The 20,075-nt window shown below is 42.1% G+C and overlaps 1 protein-coding gene across 2 annotated transcripts in view; it reads right to left on the reverse strand.

Annotated features, from left to right (window-relative positions):
• Positions 1-4,146: 4,146 nt before the first annotated feature.
• gpc6a (glypican 6a) overlaps positions 4,147-20,075 on the reverse strand; it is a 172,922-nt gene continuing 156,993 nt past the window's right edge. The window contains exons 8-10 of one of the 2 annotated variants that reach the window (XM_072465324.1): positions 9,827-9,957; positions 6,986-7,161; positions 4,147-5,162 (exon numbers count right to left, since the gene is read on the reverse strand). In XM_072465324.1, the coding sequence (XP_072321425.1) occupies positions 4,939-5,162; positions 6,986-7,161; positions 9,827-9,957 (531 nt within the window). In that variant the 3' untranslated portion in view covers positions 4,147-4,938. The remainder of the gene's footprint in view (positions 5,163-6,985; positions 7,162-9,826; positions 9,958-20,075) is intronic. The other variant, XM_072465325.1, reaches the window with a different exon arrangement.

Below are 20,075 nucleotides of genomic sequence, written 5' to 3' on the forward strand. Positions count from 1 at the left end.
GTCAAAAGCTCCACGTAAATGAGATGTTGCCAAAAGTGTAGCTATAGGTGTAATAGCTGTTTTATAAGCAATTATAGGAGCAACGTTTTAGTGCAACTGTTAAATTAGGAGACATCATTGAGTGTCCCCAAGTCCTCCAAGACCTTTTTGGATCTTTTTGCTGCACGTCGACTACAAGACAAATTGAGCTTGGTTGTTGAGTTCTCTGTGCATGTAAACGTAGTGACACATACCATGGACTACACATGGACAAAAGAGGAATCATATTAACGGTTAAACAGGTCTGGTTCCACAGAAAATGATGATATTTGAAGGCTGACGATTAACTTGTCATTGAGATAAATACAGTGTTCCAATTCAGCAATCGCTTACTTGACCTGTGCTATAATCTTGAAGCATATCCAATCGGCTTTTCATGACTCCCCCATAACATTGCATTTCTCCTTTGAATTAACGGCCTGCTCTGTAAACAGAATTAAATGTGATTTGTGAGGTCAAGCGTAAGCCTGTGTAAATTGTTTGACCAAGGCTGGTGCGTGGAAGATCACGGAGGAGAATAGCTGGCTTCAGACAAGGCCGTTCGCTAATTAACTTCATGGCCTGATATTTAAAAGAGTCTATCTGAAGGCGACACTTTGAGTAGCTAATTAGACTTCTACATCTAATTGCATATGGACAGCAGCTCCACTAAAGAAACTCAGAGCAGGAAAAGAGTGACTGTACCGACCTGACGAACATGATGACGACTTAATTGGTTGTTCCCGTATGGACTTACATGAGGTCTTACTATAGCATAATAGTACTATATATATTCTCTGGCAGTGCGGTCAAATCAGCATGTTACTTCATAAGAACTCTTAGTGGGAGTGTAAAGGCGTAAACAACATTGTACCGTCAGATTTATGCCATTTCCAGTTCCCCCTGGGCAAGCAACAACTTTGTAATACTGATATTTTTATTTTATTTAAATTATTTTTTATCTATTCCATTCATTCAATAATTGAATGAAATAATTGAATGAAATGAATGTAATTTTTCGTGAAATTGTAAAATATCACAACATTGTGTATGTATTAAAATGTGAAAATATCAGAATGCGATGTTGTGACGTTATCCCGCCTAAAGCCCCTAGATGCTGGGTTAGTTTAGTCATACCAGGCAGAATCGACTTTTATTTTACTACAGCAGTGTCTCCTCATCATTAGTTACTCAAAGTTGTATTTTGATTGATTCATGTTTGAGCAGTCCTGTATTGGGCTTTCACCTACCCCCTATCCCCACCCACATCTCCGTAGAACATATAAAGTTCTAAAATGTTGTCAATTATCAGTTCTGCAGTTTTGATTGGAACCCGAGTGTAAAATAATTATCTACTTATGTTATAGTTCAATATGTACTTGAAAAATGTCCGTCCTTTAAAGTCAAATGGAAGACAAACATGGTCGTCCTGTATCTATCGTGTTCGTTTTGCACATGCTAATCTCCTTGTGCAGTGGTCAGTTGCTTGGATGCCCTCCCTGCTCCCCAGTGCCTCCTGTCAAACTGGACAAATAGGGGCGACAAGTCTGTGATTTAATTTGGTCGTTGTGGCGATGGTGAGAGTGACCTCGCCCCGAAGCTGTTTCTGGGGAGGGTCGGCGCAGGTCAACTGTTCTGCCATCTGCTTGTGCATGTATCTGCTGTGGAGCCGGGGCGTTCTGATGCATCATTTCAGCCTTTGCAGAGGACAGTGCTGGACATTTTAGTCGCGTACTGGGGGGCTTTGTAGTAGTCATTCAATTACAGGGGCATTTGATACCAGCTTTAGCCAACAACTAGTAGCTTTAGAGTGATTTATTGAAGTGTTTGTCTCAAAATAGTAATACTTATAGAACTTCAAGGCAAATCTACTGAACTCGTCATTAGCCTGTATTGAAATCTAATAAGCCTTCTTCAAACTGTGCCACTTACTGTCAAATCTTGTCTTAACATCTCCTCTTTTAAAATACTCATTTCTATTTTGCGCTGTTTTAAAATCAGACTTCCATTAAATTAAAACTTCTACCATTCATTATTTTGTTAAGGTTATCATACTCCAAATGTAATTTTTTTTGCAAAGAATGTTCCACAGTTTGGCTTTAATTTTGTTTATGAGAGACGAGCTCCCTCACAGTAAAAAATAATGTTTTTGCGATTAAAAAACAAAAAACAACGCACTTACATTTGAATTAAAACAAGATAGACAAGTTAAACTGCATACCCTCCTACACGCACAATAAATATCAGAATGATTTGGTTTTGAAGAAGCCTCCTATTATAATAAACTCTTTGTAATTACTAATGTTTCCCACAATCGGAGCAGTTTTAATGTGAGCGCTGAGAGTCCGGACTCTCCTCGTATTTGGATGTGAACCAGTCTGAACACAGTGTTTTCCCTCTTCGCTCCTCTCGACAAAGCACAACAGTTGTATCCCAGGACTGCTTTGGTTTAGTATTCATCGTGGGCTCACAGTTGCTTGGAGATGCTCAGAGCAGCTGTTAATTTGTTACAGGGCTGCGCTGTGTAGGAGTCGCCCATTGAGACAGGAGCCTGGCTTATTGGTTATGTGAGAGCGGCTCAGGTCCTTATTATGTGATGAGTTAGAGCTGAATGCGTCCTGACAATGAATGAGTCAAGAGCCCTGCACCATTTTCCCTTTCAATAAACGACGAATCAACAGTGCTTGTCAAAACTGTAGATTGCAGAATGTATAGTAATTTTATATTTCCAGGATAATAACGCCTGAATTGGTGTGATAGAGATTGAATAAAATATTGTTCTCTTTCCTTCTCCAGCTTGATGCTTTTTGGTGAGGGATTGTATTGAAACTGTATAACATCCTATCGTTACACCACTTGAAATATATTGTTTTGTTATCATTTAATAAAGGCGCACTGTGTAACTTTACTGGTGGAGCATCTACTTGTCTCAAAAGAGATACTATTGCTTTGCCTGGAATGTTCCGCAGCTTTTTGAGGACATTGTTTTTGTGTGTTGGCCTTGGCCAGGAATCTCAAGGGGATCTCCTGATCATCTATCTTCAATAAAGAGGGGATATTACGTAAAATCCACTTTGTGAAGCTTTCTACCATGTTATACTGTTGTTACCTCATGAATGTGGTTTTAAATATAGTTCGTTCATGTTTGAGTCATCTTAGATCACTCCTGGGCACTATTTGAAAACAGTTCTTAATACGAGGTCATGGCTTTGTACAAGGGTCCAAAGCTCACAAGATTAAGAAACCAGGGAGTCTCTTCAGCGCTCCCGCCCATGTTCCCACACGGCTCTTTCCTGCCACTAGAGTATTAGTTCAATAGGTATTTCTTAGCAATAAAACATCCATAGTCAAATAAACGCATTATCTCCATGGAGACCAGCAGATAGCAGACCCTTTACCAGGAAAAAATGACACAGTGCCCCTTTAAATACTAGTCTCGCACACCAACTTTTTTCAAATCAGCAGTGAATACAGCTGTTTTTCTTTATCTTTCAAAACGCAACAGAGGTCAAACCCCGGCCGATAGTACAAACAAGATGAAGAGTAACCCCAGTTCTAAGAGAGCTGACTTCCACGGCCAACCTTGACTCAGTATTGGTTTCAAAGATGCTGACTTTGTGCATGCCCAGCAGAGAGAACATGTCCGCTTCCCTGCTCTTACCCTGTGGGCTCCACCAAGGTGTGAGGAGAATATATAAAGAAGCACATGCAAATTTGACTGCACTGCTCCAGACTGTGAGCGCTGGCCAAAAAACAGGGAAAATGTGCTTGTAATTAAAAGGAGGAAGCCATGTAGAAAAAGGGACTCAATTGGATCACAGAATGCTACTAAAACAACATTAGTGCAGTAGTTCTCAGTCTTTTCACACCAAGTACTTTCTGATAACATTTTGGGCTTTATGAGTTACAGAAGCTAGAATAGGAATTTAGCAGGATCAAATAAGGGCTAAACTAGGGCAGAATTAGGTTGAAAACAGCATTAAAACCTATGATGATGTAAACGAGAGCTAACATTTCAATCAAATGCATTTTGAACAAAGAAAAAACTGCAGAGAAACCCAACTACCAGCATAAAAACAGCTTTTTAACTCCTTAAGAACCACTGCATTAGCGCGTTATTTGGATATAATGAATATTAATATTGACCATATGGACAGCAGCAATACAATGCAGTTAGTGTTATGTTGAGATGAATTAAATGAAAAAGTAGAATATAAAACTGGATAAACCGCAGCTCCTTTCCAGTGAAATACAAAACTGTTGACAGGTACAGCCCCGATACATCAGTTAAATGAAAATACATATTTTTTTATATGCGGCCTGGATGAACTCTATGTCCTGTTACATATAAAGCCATAAACTAAAACAACCTGTGCAAAGAACTTCCTCTCTTAGTGCGGTACGCATAGTGGTACTTTCTTAGAGATAATTATATGTGCAACTAGAAGCTCAAGGGAAATGCTACTCCCTTGAGCCCCATATGAGCTGACACGAAACCGGGTGAACTGCTAGCTCATCCCCCCTCTATAGCCACCCTTTTGAAGCCTAAAACAAAGTCAGGTTACATCATTGCCGTACATGCACGCAGTAAGACTTTCAGCTTGTTTGAAGGGAGATCACTAAGAGTAAAAACGATGTGTCGCCTTCTGCAACCCCCGTACAAAGAAAATATAGGTCTCTTTTTGTCTGGACATCACCACTTGAGGACAATGCATCTGTTAAACCCACCAGAATGTAAAGAAAACACCACATTCTGTCCCATCTGGGGAATGAAGTCGTCGGCGATGGCACTGGGCATTCTTTGGGGGCGTTTGATGCAGCACTTTGAGCACACCACACGGTAAACCTTTTCCAGTGAGCAGCGCCGCGAGCTGTCCACACTGCATATGCAACAGTCAAGTCACAGCACTGTTCGGAGTATTATCTGCATTGCCTCTGCATGGCCCACAGGGGGACGGCGAGGGTGAGCAGGAGCAGGCGGGGCGAGGGTCTGTGGGAGGGCGAGTGTCCAGCCGCAGCCGCCCGCTCGTCGCTGCGGTCGGCCCCGATCACAGGAGCCTCCTCTGTCCCCACGTAACTGTACTCTGTGGTGGTGCAGCCTTCAGTGCAGCCGCTGCCACTGCCCGATGCACTGCCTTCGTCACCTGGGAAACAAGCGCAGATGTTCAGAGTGACAAAATACACTGTCACCACTGTGTGATATAGATACAAGCTTGAATATCTTCAGACAGGTGTTTAGTGCAGACCTGATGCATATTTAAAAGAAATATATTATGCTTTTTATTAGTATTGAACTATAACATATGTACTGTAGTTTATCGTTTAACATTTTGTTCAATGTAAACCACAATGTTCATCCATAAATGGCTTTGTAATAGAAACACAGAAGTTGAGCCTCTTCATAGTGATATTTCACAGTAGCAAATTTTCATTTGCACGCTTTAGTTTAGAAAAGCTGCGATGTGACATTTTAGAGATCTACACATGTATAACTCAATAACTTAATAAGTAATTAAGTAGATGAATGTTGGCAGGGATAGGATGCACTGCTCAGTCGCAGGACAATACAGGATTGTGATGATGTGACTTCATTCAATGGTTCTTAATTTGGAATGAATCATGGCAACTTTAGCAGAGGCTCTAAACAGCAGAGGCCCTTAGTTCCAGGTCCAACACTTGGTAAAATATGAAATGTCTTGTTTGTCATATCATAAAACCTATATAAGTGGATAGATAATGTATGACACATTATAATTGATACTGATCATTAATCAATATTCCAATCAAATCAAAAGAATAATGTGGAAAAAAAGAAATACTAAGCCATAAAAACAACAAGCAGAAAAATAACAAATACATTTTCCATTTTTGGAGAAGGAAAACAAGGCATTTTGGATCAAAGGATCAAGGATGTGATCAAGATCCAGAATCAGAGAGTAAATGGCACACCTATATCTGCTTTACAGTTCTGAGGACAATTAATAAGACAATTAAAGTCTATCAATTACTTTTTGTCAAGTTATTTATTTTTTGACACCAGATGCCTTTAATCTCTCAACCGTAAGTCACTGTAAAGAGCTGGTGTCTTGCCACGTGAGCAAGGTGCAATTATTTTACCTGAGGCATCACCATTGACTGCTGTGAAGGATATTGCACTTAAAAGTAACAAAACAACACATCACACTTAAAAGTAACAAAACAACACTCCTCAACTTCAGTGACTGAGGCTCGTGTCTTAGAACAACGATGGCTGCAGCGCAGGGCGTATGATCTGAAGGTGCAAATAAACCGACAGCAGTGCCAGGCGCAGCCACAGGCCTCGGGGGGTGGGGGTGTTGATTAAGGGGCCACTGTTTCAGCTTCAGTTTAATTACTATTACTAACTACATTCAAAGTTCCTCTGCTGTAAATGCATTTAAAAATAATTAACACATTGTGAAGCTGTGAAGTTTTGACAGTTAAACAGCCAGTTTCAGCATAAAGAAACAAAGTATTAACATATAGAAGAAAGAAAAAACATATCGTGCCACGTTATAATGCCATGTTGAGTTAACACTAATCCAAAAAACATTTGATAATTTAAGATTTAAAATAGCCAAGTAATAGACATCACACCATCACTAAGTAATCATAATGAATGTGTATGACAATCTTTCATGTGAAAAATGTAATACAGAAATAACCAATCCATTTCATCTATTCTATCATTCTATGTTCTGAAAATCTGTTCAAATAATTATTAACCTGTAACCTTTACTTCTACTAAATGTATATGTTCATGCATCATGAACAATGATGTTTTTTCACAAAATATTTCCTGAAATCACTAATGAGATACATCCTTTTGCGTCTTTTTTTATACAAAATCTTCATGACTGCTTTTTACAGTTATATTACGTTCTTAGATCATTTAGTCAGTGTAAATGCCAGTTCCTACTCCTAATTACATTTCTGTAATTTGACTTACTGGAGTCCTGGAAGTAGATGTCGTTGCCGTTGTACGCGTTCTTGAGTTTGTTAGTCATGACGCGCAGAGCCATGATCTGTTGTCGGATCAGCGTGTCCGGGCGAGTGATGTCGATCTCCACTTCAGGGTTGTTGATCTGGTTAGTCAGTCCTTCCTTCACCACTTCAGGGAAATATCTGAGCAGACAAAATAGCATATTTTTGTATTTGTAGGTAATCCCATTATGAGCGGTTTTGTTAATGTGACCCATTTCTGTGTGATGACTAGTCACAGTGTGATCACACGAAATAACTCTGAAAGAGCTGGGTATTAAATCAGAGGAACACACTGTGATTTGTGTAATTTGGAGACAAGCAACTTATTTGTGGCAGCAGTTACTATTGAATATTTTCTCTCAGATAAGAGTAAGTGGCAGAGAGAGACACTGGAGCTAAAGGTTGTTTCAGAACAGCACTGAACGGGAGGCCGCGGTGTTATACCTGGCGGGGCTTCCAGCTGCTGAACGACAGAGAGATCTCTCCGGGGGGATATCATGAGGCGGAGGGCTCTGTTTCTACATCAACAACGCCTGGTCTTCAGATGTGACTGTGATCTCCAAACATATCTCTTCTGCTCTGGAATATTTTTTATTAACTGCAAATCATTCTACTCTCCATGCGAGTTCACTTCATTCATTCTGGCCGCTGTTTACATTCTACCGAGCGTGAACATGCAGGAGGCACAGAGACCTCCCTGGACTCCTTGTGTATTATCCTGGGCGATTTTAACAAGGGGAATCTCAGCCATGAACCGACCAGAGAGCAGAACACGCTTGACCACTGTTACACAAGAGTCAGCAATGCATTTCGTGCCGTCGCCTGAGCAGCTGTGAGCTCTTCAGATCACGCCATGGTTCACTTGATCCCCACGTACAGACAGAGGCTGAAGCTCTCCAAACCTGTAGTGAGGACTTCTAAGAAGTGGACCAATGAGGCAGTGGAGGAGCCACGGGCGTGTTTGGACATTACAGACTGGGAGGTTTTCAAAGCAGTCACAGATATAGTTTGGATGATTACACGGACACTGTGACGTCATACATTTGATTCTGTGAGGACAGAATTATAGCAACACACACCTCACTTTCAACAACGAGGCAGTTAAGTCAGCAGAAGGAGGCAGCGCACAGGGCCGGTGACAGAGAGCGCTACAACGATGCAAAGTATGGATTTAGGGGAGGTGTCGAGAGCTAGATCACAGTACAACACGCGTCTGAAGCAGCAGTTCTCTGAAAACAACCACGCCTCTGTGTGGAGTGGGCTCCGGCTTCTCACCAACTACAAGCCCAGAGCCCCCCACGCTGCTTTTTTGATAATCTCAATATTATAATCAGAGGATGCCTTAACAACGCATCAGGAATTGACAGAAATGTCACTTCATATCCACTTTATATATTTTTTGCTGTTTTTAATCACCTTAATTATAGAAAATATGACTGATATTCAAATTTTACACATTGCATTCTTATTGTAAGCAGGGTCACCTCTCCACAGATCTCTCTCTTTTAACAAAACCAACTGGCTAGTTCTGGTTGCCTTAAAACTGTGGAGCTTCACTTCCTGCTCCATTCATTTCTTACGAGGAATTAGCCACTAAAATAAATCAATGATTAATTAACACAAAGCGGAGAGTTGCAGATGAATAATCACAGGCAGCATGTGAAGACCTTTACGTACCATGTAAATACTTCATCTGGGGAAATCTATATGTTTATAAAAGTAAGTGGTTTTGTCTCCAAGTTAATTCTAACATACAATAAATGTAATCAATAATGTTGAAATTACACCACAAACTGAACTAACCTGTTTACAAAAACACTTGACTTTACATTTGTGTACTTTAATCAAGTTTGTCTATTAAGTTGCATTCAACTTTGAGACAAAACAACTTACTTTTAGAAGCACATAGGTATTCTGCGGTGACATGTTTACATGATATGTAAACATTTTAATGTGCTGCCAGTGATTATCCCTCACTAACACGTTCTCTGCTGTCAGATATTTTTTATTTATTTATGTGAGCAAGATTTGGCTAATTCCTGTAGAGAATGAAAGGAACTAGAAATGGGCGTTATTGGGAAAAGGGCCTCTTGGGTGTGTCCGACTGTATCTATAGATACGATTAATGCCTTACTGTGGACAATGCCCAGTGCTTTGCCTTACGCAGACATTGAGAATTAGCCCCGGCTAACATGTTGTAGTCACTACAACATGTTAGCCTGGGTTGTGTCACACACAATGTAGTGTGTGACATGAGCTCATGAAACACACTTACACCCTATCAAATAAACCTAAATACATTACAGCTTCAACATCTCCATGGAGACAAGCAGGTAACAGACACAAGTTGACACCTTTGAATCAAAATTGCATACCTCTGGAGTAAAACTATTACACGCACCATTGTTTAAGACACACTCGTTAAACACGTTAATATATATTTTGAAACCTAATGTAACGTCTCGTATCATCCCACTAGTGTCGTACCAAAAGAGCCCTGGTGCCTCTCTACATCCACTACACTCCAGTATCTTCACTTCCATGTAGCAGGAAAGACTCCTTCCCAAACTGCTCTGTTCAGATACCCCACTGAGAGCAGCACTTATGAGAGGTGTTAGAAACTGCACGGCCTTCTGGGTATTTGAGCCTCAGAGCTTAGACTCAAGTTCTCAGTCTAAAACCTGACTACTGTACTTACAGCGAGAGAGCTAATCTGAGGGAGCAGTGAGTGTGTTTTAATCCCTGGCAGGCGGGCGGAGATAACACTAGTTCTGAGCTCGGGTGTGAGGTGCGGCGGGCGACAGACCTGGCCTTGGCGTGGCTGTTCCAGCACTGCTCGTCGTCCAACTCGGTGAACTGGCCCCGGGCGCAGATGTCGTCAGGCAGTTTGGACCAGAAACGCTTGGACTCGTGCAACTTCCCTTTAATGTCAATCACCTGCCCGAGGGAAAAAGGGAGGGAGAGGATATTATTTTAAAAGCTGGGTAATAAACGAGTACCGGTACATTAGAGCAATTAGTGTGAGGAAGGACTGAACATTTTCCACACTCAAGTAGTCCTCAAGTAGTCTCCATGCTGGCGAAAACCTGTTGAGTATTATAGCAAGTATATCAGTAAATCACAACAAATACGTCCAAATATTTCATTTTACAATCTCCTTTAATAATCTGACAACAGATTTTGAAGGTCAGAGGTTCAATACCAGCTTGGACAAGGGCAGTTGTTGTGTCTTCATGCTAGAGCTGTAGTTGTTTAGGCGATTAATTGTCAGTATTTGGGAGTAAATTGTGAGTTCATTCAACCGTTTTACAAGAATACTTAGGTTATTTACTACTTTCCTGCACAAATAGTTATTGTTACATTCAAACCTATGAGCTTCTGGTCTTCTGAGTGCAGTTTAGGTGATACATTTGATCAGATCATACAGCTACTTCATATTTGTGTTCATTATTTTGCCAGCACTGCATCTTCAGCCCCTTTTAGACGATTAACTAATGCACAGAGCACAAGTCTTTAGTTGACCAACGATGTCTTAAGTCGGCTACAGCCCTACATTATGAAGATGATTCACCCTCCTATCACTGTATGTATGAACGTGAATTGGCAGCCTCACTTCCGTCAATCTAACCCAGGGCGGCTGCGGCTGTAAAAGTATCTCACCACCGTGAATGGGGAGAGAATAAATAATGCAGAACGTTGTGTAGTGACCTTGAGTGTCTGTATACGCATTATTATACTCTAATGTACCTGTTAATGGAAATTGCATTGCTTTGTCACATTTCCCATTATTTAAACACAATTCTATGAACCAATTATAATATTATACCAACTGTTCCATATTATTGTCATGACACAATGACAAGGCTGTGCTTAGTTGTGTGTGTTGCAATTCATTTAATTTGAATACAGATGCAGACATTTCTGATTGTCAATGATCAGCTCGAGAGGTGTTCTGTCCGTAAAAGCATGAGGTTTGAAGAGTTCAGAATTTGGAGGATTAAATTTGACTATTTTTATTTGTTTAATGCCAATGATTAAAAGTCTATGTCATTTGTGATCAGGGAAATTAATAAACAAAGGCATTTTATTTGTTTTCAATAAGGCAGTATGGAATCATATCTATTTTTGATCCCGCTGTTACACTTTAACTATGGTTACTGATGTTGATTCTCCATCTTAAGTTTCTTTTCACTTTATCCACTTCCTCCAATATTGTGTTCATCTGTGAGTTGTACAAACAGACTCGGGACCAGACTCTGGCAGTGGGCAGGCCCCCCGACTGTTTCCATCTGGACACAGTGATGGAGGGACGGACCACAGCGGAGACAAGAGGGAACAGAAGAGCTGCTCAGTGTGTGTGCCACTCACGGATGACAGGCCACTCATGGAAAACTACATGCAAAAAAGGGACAATTTCTATGATGCATCTCAAAAAATAATAATAAATCAGCTTCAAATTGTAACTACATACAAATATAACAAGCCTAAATTGTGTTATATGGTAAGCCATCTTTCCTTCTACAAAATCAATAACATTTCAGTTCTCAGGGGAGCATGAAAAAACATTTACCAAGATTAATTTAATCTACACATTGTAATTTGAGTAGTTTTTTTTCCATTATTTTCAACAGAAACCAAGGATCAGTAGATGAATGTGCCTTCACAATGTTCTCTCTCTCTGTCTATATAAAATCTAAACAAGGGTATATATTCTGAATACGGTTTCACATTTCTCTTCATTACAGCAAATTAAGCGCTAGGTGAAACACAATAATAATTATAATTTATATTTTATTTATTTAATTTCAACTCCTACTATTGAAATGTTTTATTCATTTACAAATACAAAACTGAGTGTGTGCATTTGCATGTACATGTGTGTTTGTTTGTGCATATATATATATATATATATATATATATATATATATATATATTGACAGTGACCCCCAAACTGGAAGAATGGCTTTAGCAGATCCCAGGAAAGACATCGGAAATCTGGGCTCCCGTACATTTGCACACTTTACCTGTGCCAGGAAACACCACTGAAATAAAGTCCTATTAGTTAACTGTTTGAGTCCATGATCTGCCCGTGCTCTTATCTCAGGGGATTGCTCATGGGATTGCTCTGCTTGTTTCTGTGGGTGCTGTGCTGCAGTCGATGGGGGAAGCAGACAGACAGAGCCACAGTTAAAGCTAGTGGCTCTTTAGCCTCCGGTAATAATTCAGGGAGCAGCAGTAGTCTTTCTTTATCTGGGCTGTAGCTACAGGCCACACAGTTCATTCAATAAAACTCACTGTGAATAAAATAAACACATCATACAGTCAACACTTAAGGGCACAGTGCACACGGCTGCCTCCTGCTCCACAGAACAGAAATGCACAACCGCTTTGTTGAATTATGCTTGACTGATTATAATCATTTACTTTTGTCAGGAAAAAAGATTGTGCCTGTGGAGATAAAATGTTATTACATGATATTTTTACAATTTACAATGTTTCACTCTGGAGACATGTTTCTTAAGTGGACTTTGACTAGTTGAACATATAAAATATAACCTAACCTGAAATAAACCAAACAGAAAATAAAGAACTTGCAGATTTTAATGTTATTTTTTACCGCTTAAAATAAAAAGATAATCAGAATTTGCTTTTGCATAAATAAATGCTTTAAAGCTCCAAAACTGACCATTATTGATCAAATCTGCCATGTTTTTTAAGACCCACTTTTATTCTCTGGCTTTTGTCAAGTTTTACTTTTACTTTTGTTGTCTGTGCAGCATGTTCTTATGTTTGCTGAAGAAATAATGATAGCACTCACTCTTTCATACGCACTGTAGCCAATAGCGAAAAAGTCGATAATTACACAAACAACATACAGTAGTGACAGCAGGGAGTGCCTCAGAACCTGACCGCAGGTCCCTCACACACAGGGACTACACAGGGCTCGCACACAGGATTAAAAGGTTCTTGTCTGAACATGAAAGAACCTGGACCCTGAACGCCTCGGCTGGACACTGGCCTTAGTTCTGAAGTGCTAATCCTGTCATGCACACGCTAAAGCTGGTAAGGAATAACACGCTTACCTGCCACTGATACATGAGCTTCAAACAGCATCCAAACACAGCTTTGAACTAAATCTGTCATGTCGTCATTGTGAAGGGAAAATCTGACCACAAATTCAGACCGAGAGAGAGGTATGTAAACACAGGACTTTACTGTGTAGTCTAAAGGGTGTAGACATAATTTTGGTTGATACTGACATAAACAACCACAAGAGAATAAAGGGAAACTTGACTAAACACACAAAGGGAGTTCAAACAAAGATATTTGACTCAAAATCATATTTGTCATGTATAATTCTATGGAAACAACGAAGGAACATCAGGACAAACAGTGCTGTGCAGGAGTCAGGCGAAGAGTTTTGAATATAGACACATACACATGACTCCAAATGTGCTCGCGTCAACAGAACTAGACACACAGCAAATTGAACGGAAGAGGAATCTATTGCATAAATTTGGGGCAATTTGAAAGTGTGATTGAAAACATAGACAGCACAGCACAGTTTGCTCCAGAACTTAACCTACAGTGACTCATGTGCATATTCAGTCTGAATGCACAAATGGACCCTGCAGCACTCCAGTCTAGTATTAGAGTGGTCTAAGTATAGTATATTCTTCACTATATTAAGTGTAGTGAAGAATAGTTGTAGGTGCATTTTATGATTGATACGTGGCAGGACTAATCGGCCGTCCACGCCACGAGGAAATACGACTCAAAAAATCTTCCATTCCACCTTTAAGTACTTTGCTTTACTTTGTTGTTTTTAAGGTGCTCTTTGAATAAAACTGGATTGGAAGGAGAATAAGACATAATGATATACTTTTATTTTAAACTTGAAACATACAGGGTTTTACAGTACAAATGTATTTTTTAAATACATTTTAATCACTATTCTAATAACATTATTTATATTTTAGTTTATCTGCATTTACATTTATTTTTGAGCAGTTTGAGCTGGGATAGAACAAAATTAACGCTATATACGCTATGCTCTTTGTAGTAGATAAGTTTCAATGCATTTTGATACTGGATCAATATATTTGCATTACGTAGTCATAGCATTGCCGTATTTATTATTAAATTGAAACCAAAATTGATGGTATCGCCGATCACTAATGCAAACAAATAAAAAATAAACAAATAATAAATTACAATACATTTGTCTGGTAAAAAAACTGTACAGTTACATATTTACATATTACACACTCATTTCAGCAGCATGTGGTGTTGCATGTCATAAAATGGTTAACAAAGTGCTACATTCGACTTATTATAAGGGGGAGAATGTTTGATTAAAAAACAACAAATGTGGTGGTGGGGTGGCGGTGTGAATAGAAAGTGTTGTGCTGTCCATCATTAATAATCACACTTGTCGGTTTGGGAGAGGCTAGATCCTTTTGAAAGTCTCTTGATCGCTGTAACAAGCTCACCGTGGCAGCAGAGGTCAAAGTAATTCCAGCCCAGTGCCCCGTCTAAAGCCCAGATGCCCAGTGCTCCCCGTACCTTGGACCGTCAGCATTTTAAACACCAATACAGAGCCGGGGCAGAGGAGTGTGTGTGGACTCGTAAATGACAAGGAGAATACAGATCTCTGGTCACTGAAACCTTTGGGGTGAACATTTATAACGAGCACGGACGGAGCAAGTGGCTCTATGTGGACTGGTCAAGATGTCTGCTTCTGCTGAATTCTTGAACTACCTGAATACCTTTTAAAACTTGAAATATCTGAGGACAACAAATGGACAATATGAGCAACCAATTACCACAACAACAAGTCCAAGAGGTAGAGGAAGTTAAAAAATAGTTTTACTTTTATAGACATTTTACAATTCCTCATTTGCTCAATTAAATGTTATTTTGCGTTGCATCCTGACTAATAGCAATTTATTCATGGGGCTCTCAAGTTACCTCTGTGTTCTCTACCTAAAACATAAATGACAGGCAAATCTAAAAGGTTGTTCTGACCAAGTCTTCCTGCTCCTACTCTGAAAGACATGCAGCGTACCCTGACCAATCGAAACAGACACACCTTTCCTATTGTTACTTACTATTATATCTACATTACCTTTTACGGCAAAGAAACCACATGTTAAATTACACCCGAGTATCTTGCGCCTCTGCGATCTACACCTGGTGACGAGTGAAAGATAATATTTAAGTCTAGAGCGGTCGCCGGTGCACAGGGACCAGAAATCGGAAAATGATCTATTATTTGGGCAGAAAATCAAAGAAGCAGAGGAGTGGGGGTCAGTGGTGCAATCATGACTCGATTAGGTCTCATATGATGTACGGCCACTGTGCAGCTCACAGCAGCAGATCCCGCGGCAGGAAACCCACCACAGCAGCACAAAACACAGGAAATATGTAAAGTCATATCTTAAGCTGAAACTCTCCCACTAAGTGTTTATTCACCTTTTTCCTTACGGCCATTAATTGTGCCCCTCCTTCCAGTTGTGATTTTGCATATCAGCGGATTAAAACAGACCACTAAGCTGTTTTCAAGCCACACAGAGACACGGTGTTGACTTATTGGTGCAATGAACATTTTACACAACAACTTTTTTATACGTAATAATATCTAACAGTTCTCCATTATAACATGTATGGTACTATGGAAGCACGGAGCAGCGGTTAAGTCTGGCATATTATATAATACTGTTACTGTTGGCCAATACGCATTTTACGTGTAATAAACAAAAAATGCACTTTCTTATGTACTTCACATGTTGGTCGTGATAAGATGCCATGGAGACGTTCCCAAGATGCTACCTAAGGAAGTTACAAATCAGATCTTTGGAGAGGCGAGTATGTTCATATTATAATTTTTTTTCTTTGAATAAATGCAAAATGAATACGTTTTATGCCATGCTGTGACACATTCTAGGCAAAGGGATATCATCTCCAGGACATCATGTTGGTATAAAACATGACAATAATTGTGTCTCTAAGTAACAAATGCAGAGATTTCCTTTCATTTGTCTCTGCACTTCTCTATAGAAAATGACAGTATCTGCATCTGAAAGTAACTGAAGCTTCGACTGTTATGTTATACTCGGATATAATGTAGATGCTGTCACAATATCGTTGCATAATACATTCCTATAACAATCTTTAAATTATTAAAGTAATTCAGCCACACTTGGACTTCCTTCCAGTCCCACGCCTGGATAAATAAGACAGCTGGAAAGAGCTGAAGGGGCATTCGAAGTTAAATTGTATGCAATCTTTATATGCAAATCACTACTCACTGGAAGGCTGAAGATTAACCCTAAGAAAGGAAAAGGCTAAAAGTAAAGAAGATTAGCTATTAACAAAGTGACAATGCAGCAAAACCAGTCAGCAATCTCCTTGATCCTGTCTGCCGGTTCGTTAATTTACTGTGAATAAATACAACGCAGAGCTGATAATATGGAACAGGATCCTAAACATTAGAGAGAAGAGTGTTTGTGTCGCACGTGTTAAACAAAGCATGACCTGACTAATGTAAGCACAGATGGGACTCTCACACACAGCTGCCTTTGTGTCCCGTCCCAAGGGTAATCAGACCATTTGGGAGAAACAGCTCCAATAAACAGATGCTCCAGCAAGTTAAAGAATAGTTTGAGTGTACTACTTTGTAAACTAAAAATCTGTGTCCTAAAGTGTTAAACATAATCACAGAATACTAATGTACTGATGAACAAAATAAATGATTACAATTACCGGTAACAGCAGCTTGAAGCATATGGCATGGGGTCGAGCCAACAGCTCAGAGAAGCTGTAAAATACAAATTCTGTAGAGCAAATTTAAACAAAGAAAACCACGTTTTGTTTCTCAAAACAAGTTCTGACCACTGCAGATGGAAAGCACTCACAAAGAACGCATCTTTGCAAAAACACATCAGTTTTGAGGGGAAATTGTTAATGTGCATGATTTAAAAATCATACCCACTACAAGTGCCAAATCGCTTTTTCAATTTTAAGAGTGCCAAAGTGTTGTGGTCATAATGTTATGCCTGATCTTTGCAAACAGATGAGATAAATTGGCTGCAACCATTTAAAAGTGAAACAAGATGGAAACGTGTATCTATTATGTTTTATGTGCCGGATAGAAGAAAAAAAAAAAAAATCAATTTAGACATAATAATTTGAAACTAATGTAGTATACTTACATACATTTTTTTCGTCATGTTTTTATACATAAATAAGGCATTTTAAAAAATGTATGTCCTCCCCGTGTTACCGTGGGTTCTCTCCGGGCTCTCTGGCTCCTCCCACCGTCCAAAGACATGCATGTGTTAGGCAGAATTGGCAACTCTAAAATTGGCCCTAGAAAATGAATGTGAGAGTGAAGTGAGAGTGAATGGTTATCCGTGTGTCTATGTCTGTGTCTGTTGGCCACTGCCCAGGGTGTACTCCGCCTAAGGCCCAAAGTCACTGGAATAGGCTTCAGTCACCCGCGACCCTAACGGGATAAAGCGGTAGAAAATCCATCCATCCATCCATCTTCTGCCGCTTTATCCGGGGCCGGGTCGCGGGGGCAGCAGTCTGAGCAGGGACTCCCAGACTTCCTTCTCCCCAGACACTTCCTCTAACTCCTCCGGGGGGATCCCGAGGCGTTCCCAGGCCAGCCGAGAGACATAGTCTCTCTTCCCCGGGGCCTCTTCCCGGTGGGACATGCCTGAAACACCTCCCGAGGGAGGCGCCCAGGAGGCATCCGGAACAGATGCCCGAGCCACCTCAGCTGGCTCCTCTCGACGTGGAGGAGCAGCGGCTCTACTCCGAGCTCCCCCCGTGTGGCCGAGCTCCTCACCTTATCTCTAAGGGAGCGCCCAGCCACCCGGCGGAGGAAACTCATTTCGACCGCTTGTATCCGCGATCTTGTTCTTTCGGTCACTACCCAAAGCTCATGACCATAGGTGAGGGTAGGAACGTAGACCGACCGGTAAATAGAGAGCTTTGCCTTTCGGCTCAGCTCCCTCTTTACCACAACGGTCCGATGCAGCGACTGCATCACTGCAGCCGCTGCACCGATCCGCCTGTCGATCTCACGCTCCATCCTTCCCTCACTCGTGAACAAGACCCCGAGATACTTGAACTCCTCCACTTGGGGCAAGGACACCCCACCCACCTGGAGAGGGCAAGCCACCTTTTTCCGGTCGAGAACCATGGCCTCGGATTTGGAGGTGCTGATTCTCATCCCAGCCGCTTCACACTCGGCTGCAAACCGTCCCAGTGCATGTTGCAGGTCCGGGTTTGATGGAGCCATCAGGACAACATCGTCTGCAAACAGCAGAGATGAGATCCTGTGGTCCCCAAACCGGACACCCTCCGACCCCTGACTGCGCCTAGAAATTCTGTCCATAAAAATTATGAACAGAACCGGTGACACAGGGCAGCCCTGGCGGAGTCCAACATGCACTGGGAACAGGTCTGACTTACTGCCGGCAATGCGAACACAGCTCCTGCTCCGGTCATACAGGGACCGGACAGCCCTGAGCAAAGGGCCCCGGACCCCGTACTCCCGGAGCACCCCCCAAAGGACACCCCGAGGGACACGGTCAAAAGCCTTCTCCAGATCCACAAAGCACATGTGGACTGGTTGGGCAAACTCCCATGAACCCTCGAGCACCCGATGGAGGGTATAGAGCTGGTCCAGTGTTCCACGACCGGGACGAAAACCACTCTGCTCCTCCTGAATCCGAGGTTCGACTATCGGTCGGATTCTCCTCTCCAGTACCTTGGAATAGACCTTACCCGGGAGGCTGAGGAGTGTGATCCCTCTGTAGTTGGAACACACCCTCCGGTCCCCCTTCTTGAACAGAGGGACCACCACCCCGGTCTGCCAGTCCAGAGGCACGGTCCCCGAACGCCACGCGATGTTGCAGAGACGTGTCAACCAAGACAGTCCTACAACATCCAGATACTTTAGGTACTCAGGGCGGATCTCATCCACCCCCGGAGCCCTGCCACCGAGGAGTTTGCGGACAACCTCAGTGACTTCAGCTTGGGTGATGGATGAGCCAGCCTCCGAGTCCCCGGTCTCTACTTCCTCTTCAGAAGACGTGACTGAGGGATTAAGGAGATCCTCAAAGTATTCCTTCCACCGTCCGACGACATCCCCAGTCGAGGTCAGCAGGCCTCCACCCGCACCGTAAACGGTGTTTGTGAGACACTGCTTCCCCTTCCTGAGGCGCCGGACGGTTTGCCAGAATTTCTTTGGTGCCGACCGATAGTCCTCCTCCATGGCCTCCCCGAACTCCTCCCAGGCCCGGGTTTTTGCCTCTGCGACAGCACGAGCCGCGGCTCGCTTGGCCTGCCGATACCCGTCGATGACCTCCGGAGACCTACAAGCCAGAGTGGCCTGATAGGCCTCCTTCTTTAGTCTGACGGCATCCCTTACTTCCGGTGTCCACCACCGGGTTCGGGGGTTGCCGCCACGACAGGCACCGGAGACCTTGCGACCACAGCTCCGAGCAGCCGCATCAACAATGGAGGCGGAGAACATGGTCCACTCGGACTCAATGTCCCCAGCCTCCCCCGGGACATGGGAGAAGCTCTCCCGGAGGTGCGAGTTGAATACCCTACTGACAGAGGGCTCCACTAGACGTTCCCAACAGACCCTCACAATGCGCTTGGGTCTGCCAAGTCTGTCCGGCTTCCTCCTCCGCCAGCGGATCCAACTCACCACCAGGTGGTGATCGGTTGACAACTCTGCCCCTCTCTTCACCCGAGTGTCCAAGACACGCGGCCGGAGGTCTGATGACACGACAACTAAGTCGATCATTGACCTCCGGCCTAGGGTGTCCTGGTGCCACGTGCACTGATGGACACCCTTGTGCTTGAACATGGTGTTCGTTATGGACAATCCGTGGCTAGCACAGAAGTCCAATAACTGAACACCGCTCGGGTTCAGATCGGGGAAGCCGTTCTTCCCGATCACCCCTCTCCAGGTGTCACTGTCATTGCCCACGTGGGCGTTGAAGTCCCCCAGTAGAACAACGGAGTCCCCG

The sequence above is a fragment of the Eucyclogobius newberryi genome, unplaced genomic scaffold (assembly GCF_026437365.1).
Source record: "Eucyclogobius newberryi isolate DKJ021-1_F unplaced genomic scaffold, fEucNew1.0.hap1 SCAF_5, whole genome shotgun sequence".
Classification (NCBI taxonomy): domain Eukaryota; kingdom Metazoa; phylum Chordata; class Actinopteri; order Gobiiformes; family Gobiidae; genus Eucyclogobius; species Eucyclogobius newberryi.